The sequence below is a fragment of the Canis lupus genome, chromosome 15 (genome assembly GCF_048164855.1).
Source record: "Canis lupus baileyi chromosome 15, mCanLup2.hap1, whole genome shotgun sequence".
In the NCBI taxonomy this organism is placed as follows: domain Eukaryota; kingdom Metazoa; phylum Chordata; class Mammalia; order Carnivora; family Canidae; genus Canis; species Canis lupus.
Window position 1 is genome coordinate 26278973 of NC_132852.1, and position 11463 is coordinate 26290435.

At 34.2% G+C, this 11463-nt stretch overlaps 1 protein-coding gene across 8 annotated transcripts in view; it reads left to right on the forward strand.

Moving 5' to 3' along the window:
- The window catches only part of ERI1 (exoribonuclease 1), a 117978-nt gene that overhangs the window by 12414 nt on the left and 94101 nt on the right, over positions 1-11463 (forward strand). For all 8 annotated transcript variants that reach the window (XR_012007582.1, XR_012007583.1, XR_012007581.1 and 5 more), the window contains 3 exons: positions 857-940; positions 2229-2338; positions 4344-4458. Coding sequence is in view for 5 of the 8 variants with exons in the window: in XM_072776255.1 (XP_072632356.1) it covers positions 857-940; positions 2229-2338; positions 4344-4458 (309 nt within the window). In the remaining 3 variants the exon portion in view is untranslated. The remainder of the gene's footprint in view (positions 1-856; positions 941-2228; positions 2339-4343; positions 4459-11463) is intronic.

The window sequence follows — 11463 nt, forward strand, 5'->3', positions numbered from 1 at the left end:
ATAAATAAGGAGTAGTCAAGAGTAAATGAGAATAGTAATAACTAAAGGTTGGCATTTCTTCAAGGAATTTATTATTATTTAAAAAGCTGTTAGTATATTGAAGTTGAGGTTGCATTATTAAGCTTTATGGTTTCATATGATATTACAAACAAAATTATCAACATTTGATCCTCAAGAAAATACTTAATCTTTCATTTGAAGTCTTGCTTTCAGATACTTGCTTTATCTTAAAAAAAAAATTTTAAAGACTTACTTATTTTAGAGTGTACATGCAAGTGGGGAGGGTAGAGGGAGGGACTCTACAGCAGGCTTTGCACTCAGCATGGAGCACATCATGGGGCTTAATCTCATGAGATCATGTCCTGAGCTGAAATCGTAAGTCAGTCACCTAAAGACAGAGCCACCCAGGTGCCCCATCTTAAATTTTTTTTTAATTAATTAATTTATTTTAGACAGAGTGAGCGCAAGTTGAGGGAGGGCCAAAAAATGAGAGAATCTCAGGCAGACTTCCCACTGAGTGGGGGGCCCCAATCAGGGCTCGATGTCATGACCTATGAGGTCACAGCCTGAGCCGAAACAAAGAGTCGTGGACACTTAACTGACTGAGCAACCCAGGCAGTTAAAATGTTTTAAACTATGGAACATAATTTTAAAAATTTTAAACTATGAAACATAATTAAAATTAGAGTGCTTCGGGAGTGGAGAATTATCCTTAAATTGTTAAAATTCTAGAAAGGGTTATACCATGAGCACCTATAAAATTACAGCCTTCTGTGCCTTAATGTTTTATTATGTATCTTGTATAATGTATCTGAAGTCATAGAAAATACTTTAACTTGTTCTCCTTCTTTTGTAGGAAGATACATTCCAGCAGTATGTGAGACCAGAGCTTAACACACAACTTTCTGATTTCTGCATCAACCTAACTGGAATTACTCAGGTTCTAATTCTTTGTTTCTTTTTCTAGAATTTGAAAGAGGTTTTGAAAGTAGGGTTTATTTAGTAGTTTAACAACATTATTATTGTAAGCAATTAAATTAATGTACTTTTTTTTAGTTGATAAATATATTTCATATTAAAATATTAAAGTAAAAAAACACATTTTGTACCTGGTAAAATCTTGCCCAGCCTTTCCTCTTAAGGACTTGTAGTGATGAAACTAAAGGTTTAATTTGGATCATTAGTAAAGTAAGTTTTGAAATTTATCTGTTTATAACTTGACATGATATATAGCTTAATTTTTTTTAGGTCTCTAATTTTTTTATTGTAGTGCAATGTGGTTGGCTCTTTGTTCATTTATTTAGTTCCTTTATTCATTTACTCATTCATCCAACAAGTATATGAGTGCCTACTGCACTATTTGCCAATGTGCTGGGGATACAGAGATTGTCAAATCAGTCTCCTCAGCTCACTCAACAGTTTATATTCAGGAGGACAGATAGACTAAACCAGTGGTGACACAGTATGGTTAGGAAGACTGACAAGTTGGTGTTTTATCTGGGTATCATGGGCAGCTTATGACTGAGGGAATGGAAGGCTGTTCCGCGACTTCCTCAAGTTAATGAACTTTGGCTGAATCATGATAATAGGAAAGAATGACTGGGCATTTCAGGTATGGACAGCAGAACTGTAAGTAGTCAGGGATGATTCAAGTGTGAATGGGCTAGTAAGAAAGTGGTTGAAAATAAAGCTTAAGTGGTAGATGGAGGCCACGTCATGAAGAGTCTGTGTGTCTTATCCTGAAAGCCTTGGGGAATGTTTGGAGGATTTTAAGTATGGAAGTGATGTGACAGATCAAATTAGGAAGATCAATCTGGTATATCATCTGTTGTGCAAAGATCTGAGCTTTAAGATAGAGAGACCACGTTACAGAGCCATAGCTTTCAGCTATTTCCCTTTTCTCCATTCTGGAGAATTAGCCATTGGGTTGAGGTCTTAAAAAAAAAAAAAAAAAAAGGGAGAAACACTGGGGATGATCTTGAATCTTAATTTTGGGAGGATTATATACTTCACTTGAAAGTGTCCCTAATGCCTGGCTATGAAGAATTTTTAATTATCTTAAAAACGAAATGTTAGGTGGATCTCAGCTAAGGAAATCATGTAGAATTTAAAATATCATAGTGAGGCTTTCTTTTACTGTTTCTTTCCTTTCAACATTCGTATTTGGGTATTTGTAGGACTACATGTAGCTACCCTTATTTTTATAAATTTTACTTTTATATCCTCAGGATCAGGTAGACAGAGCTGATACCTTCCCTCAGGTACTAAAAAAAGTAATTGACTGGATGAAATTGAAGGAATTAGGAACAAAGTATAAATATTGCATATTGACAGATGGGTGAGTATTTAGGAGAATTATCTTTTTTATCTACTTTTTTAAGATCAAAGATGTTCATATCCATTTAACTTTTAGGATAACCACAAAAAACTGTTTTCTGATAGTACTGGGGTCTCCCACAGGAGACCATATTTTTCCTTTCAAATTTTTATTTCTGCTTAAACTTTGTGTTTTTTTGTTTTGTTTTGTTTTTTTTGTTTTGTTTTTTTTCTACTTAAGCTTTGCATCCTAGAGCTCAAAAGAGGAGGGAAAAGAAGGATAATAGTCTAATTCAGGACTGGAGGACTAGGGAAAGATAAATATTAATATGTAAAACGAAAATGCCTTTACTGAAACTTTTTATCATGACACTTCCTTGCTCAAAGAAGTCCAAACTCTTCAATATGGCTTTCAAGGTTCTCTTATCTAACCCCCGCACTCCCCCCACCCCCACCTGTGTAGCCTGATGTACCTGTCATTCTTGTCCACTCTGTGCATGCTGGCTAATGAATCACATGGTGTTTCCTTTCTCTGTGCACTTATTCCCTCTACTAGAAGGCTCTCTTCCTTTACTACTTCTTTATTATTATTCAAAGCCCTTCTTCTGTTTTACTCCACATACTACAACTCACACTTATCTTTTTCTTTTTTTCGATGTCTTACAATTTTTATATATACCATTTGTGTGGCCATCTAAGTATTCTGATGTCTAAACTTTATTTATGTAAGACTTGTTTGCAGAGAGATTAAAAATCCTTTCAGAGTAGAGACTTCTGCTACTTGATAGTCTTCCATAATGCTTCTTACTGTAGTCTGAACTCAGAATGTATGCTCAGAAAGCATTTGTTAGATGAAAAGCTTAGAGGGAAGATCAGAAAGATTGAAACAAGGATTATAGGCATTGTGCCAAGGCAGCTCCCATACCATAATACTATTAAGATTGAAGAAAGTCCTAATCAACTTCTGTTTCAAACTATGGACAGATTGTACACTAAAGCTGAGATGTCACTTACATAAAGGGTTTAGTGACCCTTACATAGGAAAAGTAGTCACATTATAATTGTGTTTAAAAATAGAAATTGGGGGAAATGTTGGTGGACCTCTTTAGAAATCTGTCAATTTTAAACGTGAATGAGCAGTTTCCTGCTAAAGTATGTAGATGTTTCTGTCATAACATAGTATATGTAATTCTGTAAAAACCTCACATTCTGGGACATATCTCAAACATCCAGAAATAATTTGGACAGCATGGGCAGGCAGCTCAGAATTAGTGGAAGTTGCCTCAGAGGATATTATAAATGTACAGAAGCAATAGCATCCTGGGGACAAGCACTCATTTTTTATTTTTTTAATATATACCTGAAAGTACTCCTGTTGGTAGTACAGTAGCTGAGTTGAGAGCTTTCTTCTTTCCTGCTGTAGGTTATAATGTGTGCAGGTGTTGTATTGCCTTCTTTTCCCTAGGAAAAACCATGTATGAACCAATACAATTTCCATATTATACAATTAGTATTTTCCTACTTATTTAAGTTGATTAGTGTTGTAGAAACATATGCTGTAACAGAACAAATTGTGTTCTTACCACTTTATACCAACTACTTTCATTTTTCATTTGGTTTTTTGTTTTGTTTTGTTTCAAAGCACACTCCAAAAGAACTTCCTAATACCATAAACCTGGCATTAAAAGTAAACTTAGCAGAGGTATTTCAGGATTATGAAAAAATAATTAACAAGATAGAAGTCTGCCCAAGTAATCAGAACCATGACATTGATCATGATAAGTCTAGTAAGAATTGAAAAAAAAAAAACAAAAAACCGGATGTACTTGACTTCTACTTCTCTTTGTTATTTTTGAATTAGTATTTTGGAGCTAGTGAGGTTATTTTTCTAAGCTTGATAATATATATAAATATCAGAAAGAAAGGTGACATGTAAATAAAAAATAGATAGAATGACTTAATATACTACTAAGAACAGTACAGCATTTATTTTACCATTTTTCCACCCCTGTTTTTGATTTTACAAGTTCGTGGGATATGAGTAAGTTCCTGAATATTCAGTGCCGGCTAAGCAGGCTCAAATATCCTCCTTTTGCTAAAAAGTGGATCAATATTCGAAAGTCATATGGAAACTTTTACAAGGTAAAATTTCTCTATTTTATTGATTATACTGCCCTTGATGATAAATTTATTACATTTTGTATATATGTTAAGTTGTGATTTACTGGGTGCTTTTCACAGAAAAAGGCCATATACTTCAATTGTAATTTTTTATAATCCAAACATGAGGATGATCATATAAATTTGGAAAATTGAGCTATTTTTCTTTCAATCTGTTACTATTATTTGAATAGGTTAACTGTAAATACATGATCTTCAGGAGAGGTTTGAAACTGTAGGGATATTCAGTATGTGAATTGTTTATGGAGCAAATATTCCTCACTGAATTTTATCAGTTAGTACATATGCATAGTGTAAATTTTTAAGTAGCGTTATAAGGTTTATGGAAAGTGGCATTCATCCACTAAGGCCCTCACTGGTACTGGTTCCTATTCTCCTGAGGCAACCAGTTTCAACTTTTTTTAGCTATTTCTTCTAATATTTACCTTCGTATTTCTAAATGATTTGTTTTCCTGTTTCTTGAACTTTTTGTCTGAGGTATCTGTGGAGTTCCTGCAATGGAAGATAAATAAAGATTTAGTTCTATGAAAAAACCACCATATCTGCATGTCCTTCCTCTCTGTGTGTCTTCCTAATTAATTAGTTACATTATCTTTATAATCAAATCATTATTTACTGCTTATGTTCTTGTAGCAGTGGAGAGTATTCACAACTTCTCCCTAGATTTTACAAGGGCCTTTAGTCGTTTTCTTATCCCATTAACTCTCCATTCAAACTGTAAGTCATTCTTAGTATTCAAAGCACTTAGTGGTCGGTCCATTTTCTTTTTTTTTTTTTTTTCTTTTTTTTCCCCCCTTTTTCCTTGGAGACTACCTTCCTAGAGCCTTTAATCCTGTTCTAATCTGAACTGTTTGTTCTTCAGGCTTCTTCTAAAATCATCCTAGGAGATGTGTTTCTTGCTTTTCTATCATGTGTTAGACTTTGTGTTGGCTTTCTTCCTTTACAACCTCTTTTTGGTGAAGTATATCCTAAAGTAGTTTTGTGAGAAAAGATGCTTTCCCTTAACATTTTTTGTACTTTTAACATTTTTTAAAGCTAAGAAATGTACATTCAGAAAAACGGAGTTTTAAAGTGAAATTCATATAACTTCCATTCACATAATCCCTTTCCTTTCTCCCAGAGCCCTCCCAAATAGTCCATACTTCCATGGAAATCATTCTCTTGTTTTTCTTTATAGTTTTAATATTATGTGTGTATCCTTATACCATGTGGTTTACTTTTGCTTTTTTTTGACTATGTATAATTAGCATTGTACTGGCTATATTGTTCATTTTGCTTTTTTCCTCAACATTGTGTTTGAGATCCATTGATGTTGTGTATATAGCTGTAGTTTATTATATTGCTGTGGAGAATTTCATTTTGTGAATATACAGGGGTTTGTTCATCTGTCCTACTTTGGCTGGCCATTTTGGAGGCTTTTAGGAACAGTGGTACTCTAAACATTTCTTGTGCATCATTTCTGGTGCCTTTCTGCGCTCATTTCTCTAGAGTATAAACCTGTGAGTAGAATTGCTGGTTCATATGATATTGCATCATTGATGTTAGGTAATGCAAAAATAGTTTTCTGAGGGGGTTGTACCAATTTGCACTCTCCCCAGAAGAGTGGGTGAATTTATAATTGCTCTAGGTCTTCATCAGCATCTGGTATTGCCAGACATTTTAAATGTTTATAAATCTGGTTGGTGTGGGATGCCACCTCATGAAGGTTCTAATTTGCATTTGCCTGATTACTCATGAGGTTGAGCTTGAGCTTATTTTTCTGTGGTTATTAGCCATTTGAATTTGTTTTGTGTAGTCCCTGTTTAAATCTTCCCATTTAAAAAAATTGAGTGGTCTGTCCTTTTGTAATTGTAGATTACAATTTGTGATTATTTATACATATTGTGATTATTTATACATATTTATTATGGATACTAGTCCTTTGATTATATTTGGTAAAATTTTTTCCTTTTCTGTGAATTTATCTTTTCACTCATTTTGCGAATTCTCAAAAAAAACTTTTGTTATGGAAAATTACAAATATATACAAAAGTTGACAGGTGTAATGAATCCTCTTGACCCAGGTTTAAGAGGTATAATCTCATGGCCAGCCTTGTTTCATCTGTATCTCCACCCACTTTCCCCTTTCCTTACTTTTTTTTTTTTTAATTTTAAGACCGTATATATTTATTATTATTATTTTCTTTCCCTACTCTTTTGAAGCAGATCTCAAATGTTACTTCATTTGATCTGTAAACATTTCATTAGTAACCCCCAAAAATAAGGAATAGTTTTAAAAAACATAACCATCATACCACTATCACACTTAGAAAAAAATCAACAGTAATTCCTTAATGTTGTCAAAAAGTCAGAGTTTTCAGGATCCCTGGGTGGCGCAGCGGTTTGGCTCCTGCCTTTGGCCCAGGGCGCAATCCTGGAGACCTGGGATCGAATCCCACGTCGGGCTCCTGGTGCATGGAGCCTGCTTCTCCTCTGCCTATGTCTCTGCCTCTCTTTCTCTCTCTCTCTCTGTGTGACCATCATAAATAAAAATTAAAAAAAAAAAGTCAGAGTTTTCTTTTTAAATTTAATTAGTTAATTTTAAAAATTGAAGTATAATTGACATCAGTGTTATTAGTTTCAGGCATAGTGGACAGTTCTGTATGTTACACCATGCTCACCACGATATGTGTTACCATCCACTAGCATACAGTGTTACTACAGTATTATTGACTATGGCTGTCCTGTACTTTTCATTCCTGTGTAACTTATTTTATAACTGAGAGTTTGTACCTCTTACTCCCCTTCACCTTATCTTTTTTTTTCTTGTACCTTTTGTGTTTTGAATCAGGATCAGAATAAGGCCCACACATTTCCAGTTGGTTGACATATCTCTTTTAAGTTTTTTTTTTTTTTTTAAAGATTTTATTTATTTATTCATGAGAGACACACAGAAAGGCAGAGACATAGGCAGAGGGAGAAGCAGGGCTCCTTGTGAGAACCCTGATGCGAGACCCGATCCCAGAACCCCAAGATCACTCCCTGAGCCAAAGTCAGACAGATGCTCAACCACTGAGCCACCCAGGTGCTCCTTTCTCAGATTTTTAATTTCTAAATTCCTTTTCCACCTCCTTTTTCTCTCTAGTGATTTATTGTTACTATTTTTATTAAGAAATGAAGTCATTTATCTGGTAGGTTTTCATACTGTCTACATTTTGCTAATTGTGTCTTGTGATATTAATTCAGATATGCCTCTGTTCTCTGTGTTTCATGTAAATTTGTAGGGGCGCAGTTGTCTTTAGGTTTGCTTTTTAAAAAATTTTTTAATTTTTTTGCTATACTTCCCAGGTGACAATGAATCCTTACATTAGGATGTCTTTCTCAAACCTTTAACTTTATTCTAAGTATAATTATTTGTGATTAATAAAGCCATAAAGTAATTTTCACACTGCATAAAAATATCCACAGCTCACAGTACATTACAGTATTGAGAAACTTGTAGATACATAAGGCAATAATGTTGCCAACACTCTTGAGTAGAGAATGGTATTTTTTTGTGGATCTATTGATGTTGACCAATTTATTAGGCTGCTCTTTTCTGTGTGGTTTTCCCCTGTTCATAATAGTTATCAACAATAATGCCAATTAGTGGAAGTTGAGGAAACTTAACATTTTTCTTTTTAAAATATTTTCTTCTTTTGTTTTGTTTTGTTTTTCTTATTCAAGGACACCTAAAAGTCTTATCACAAATTTTTACTGTATAGGATGCTAACAATGTATAGTTTTTGGTATGTACAAAGTATTCTTTTCTCCTTTTTAAAACTAAAAATGATTTTTTACCCAACCTTTCTTGGGAATGGAGATAGATCATGACATTTGAAATTAGGGGTGCCTGGATAGCTCAGTCAGTAAAGCATCTACTTTTGGCTTAGGTCATGATTTCAGAGTCCAGGGTTTAAGCCTCGAGTAAGGCTCCCTGCTCAGTGGGGAGCCTGCTTCTCCCTCTCTCTCTGCTTCTCCCCTCCTGCTTGTGCTCTCCCTCTCTCTCTCTCAAATAAAATCTTTTAAAAAATTAATCTCTTTTTCATAATTTTAAGAGATTTATAAGGCAAGCATAATACTTTTCTGTTTAATAGCTGGTTTGAACTTAAAGTAGGTTTGAGTTTTCTATAAGTAGGCTAAAACAATATGAATAAAGAAAGATACAGGTTACAGACATAATTTTAGACAAGATTTTAGAAAATAAACTTACGTGTGGCATGATCATACTCAAATGTAGGTTTAGCATTTACAAAATTATACAAACATGTTTTTTATTTCCTTTGTAGTTCTGTGTGTGCATTAAAATGTCGTTTTTGAAGTAAAAGTAAAGCATAAACTATATTTTGAGAAGGCAGAAGCTGTTTGTTTTTGTTTTTGTTTTTGTTTTTCCTGTACAAATACTCACTTCTGGGTTGGATTTGAGATAAGCTCACACAGATTTTGTTTTCCACTGAAATTAGACAACTTCTGCCCTTATTCTTTATATTGTTAAATAAGTAGATGCTTACTTACACATATAAAAGGTTGAAAGCTGCAGCAAAATGTTCATTGCTTTTCTATGAATGACTGGACCCTGTTCTTATGCAGAAATCCACAGCTATTCTAAAGGCAGGTCGGTAAATCTCTCTAGTGTATGCTCAGACTGTTACTGTTACTGGCTTTTTTCACTTACCAGTGTCTTCAGGATTCATACATGTTGTAGCATATGTAAGAATTTCCTTCCTTTGTAAAAGGCGAAATAATAATTCCATTGTTTTAGAAGTTCCTTCTTTTTGAAGGCTGAATAATATTTCATTGTATTTATATATCACATTTTGTTTATCCATTTATCTATTGATGGACACTTGGATTGCTTCCACCTTATGGCTGTTGTGAATAATGCTACAGTGAATGTAGATGTACAAATAACTGAGTCCCTGCTTTCATTTCTGTGGGTATATACCCAAAGGTAGAATTGGATCATATGGTAATTCTGTGTTTAATTTTTTGAGGAAATTCCATGGCACAGTGGTTGTACCTTTTACATTCGCCCAGCCAACACACAAGGGTTCCAATTTCTCTGCATCCTTGCCAACACTTATTTTTCATTTCCTTTTTTATTTTCTTTTGTTTTGTTTTGTTTTCTTTCTTTTTTTTTTTTTTTTAATAATGGCCATCTAATGAGTGTGAAGCAGTATCTCATTGTGATTTTGATTTGTATTTCCAGAATGATGAGTGATGTTAAGCAGCTTTTTGTGTGCTTACTGGCCAGTTGTTTTTTTTTTTTTTTTTTTTTTTTTTTTTTTTTATTTATTTATGATAGGCACACAGTGAGAGAGAGAGAGGCAGAGACACAGGCAGAGGGAGAAGCAGGCTCCATGCACCGGGAGCCCGACGTGGGATTCGATCCCGGGTCTCCAGGATCGCGCCCTGGGCCAAAGGCAGGCGCCAAACCGCTGCGCCACCCAGGGATCCCGCTTACTGGCCAGTTGTATGCCTTTGGAGATAGGTTTATTCAAGTCCTTTGCCTATTTTGAAATCAAGTAGTTTGTCTTTTGTATTGTTAAGTTTTAGGAATTCTTTATATATTCTGATTATTAGTCCTTTTTCACTCCATGATTTCCAAATACTTTCTTCCATTCTATGGGCTTTTTCTTTTGATAGTATGCCCTTTGATATACAAAAGTTGTAAATTTTTATGAAGTCTATTTTTTCTAGGTTTTCTTTTATTTCCTCTGCTATTGGTGTTGTATCCAAGAAACCATTGCCAAATCCAATGTCATGAAACTTCTCCCTTTGGTTTTCTTGTAAGAATTTTATAGTTTTGACTCTTAGGCTTAGGTCTTTAATCCATTTTGAGTTAATGTTTTATTAGTGATTGCATTGTATTTAAATCAAGTTGGGTATTACTGATAGCTGAATAATATTAAATCTTTCAATTTATGAACACAGATGTCTTCCCATTTATTTGTATTGTCTTTAATTTCTTTGAGCAACATTTTGTAGTTTTTTATTTACAAGTCTTTCACCTCTTTGGTTAATTTTTTTTTTTTCTATTGAAATGGAATTGTTTTCTTAATTTCCTCTCTGGATTCTTCATGGTTAATGTATAGAGATGCACCTGATTTTTGTGTGCTGATTTTGTGTCCTGTGACTTTGCTGTCTTTGCTTATTAGTTCTGATAGTTTTTTGGTGGAATCATCAGGATTTTCTACATATAAGATCATGACACCTGCAAAGATCACTTTACTTCTTCCTTTCCAATTCAGATCCCTTTTATTTCTTTTTCATACTTGTTCTGGTTAGAATTTCTGATACTCTTTTGAATGGAGGTTGTGAAAGTGAGCATCCCTATCTTGTCCTGATGTTAGAGGAAAAGATTTCAGTCTTCTCACCATTGAATATGATGATGTTCACTCTAAATTTTTTATATATGGACTTTTTATTTTGAGGTAGTTTTCTTCTGTTGCTAGTTTGTTGAATTGGTATTTATGAATTGGTATTTAATTTTATCCAATGCTTTTTCTGCATCAATTCAGGTGATCGTGTGTTTTTTCCCTTCATTCTGTTAATGTGGTTTGTTATATTGATTGTTTTTTTGTATGTTGAACCATCCTTGCTTTCCAAGAATAAATCTCTCTTGGTCATGGTGTGTAATCCATTTGATATGCTGCTGAATTTGGTTCACTAGTATTGTTGAGGATTTTTGCATCAATATTTATAAGGGGGATAGAGGCTCCTGGGTGGCTTAGTGGTTGAGCATCTGCCTTTAGCTCAGGGTGTGATTCCGTGGTGCGAGGATCGAGTCCCACGTTGGGCTCCCTGCAAGGAGCCTGCTTCTCCCTCTGCCTGTGTCTCTGCCTCTCTCTGTGTGTATCTCATGGATAAATAAATAAAATTTAAAAATATATATTGATAAGGGATAATAATGGTCTGTAGTTTTCTTACAGTGTCTTTGGCCTTGAT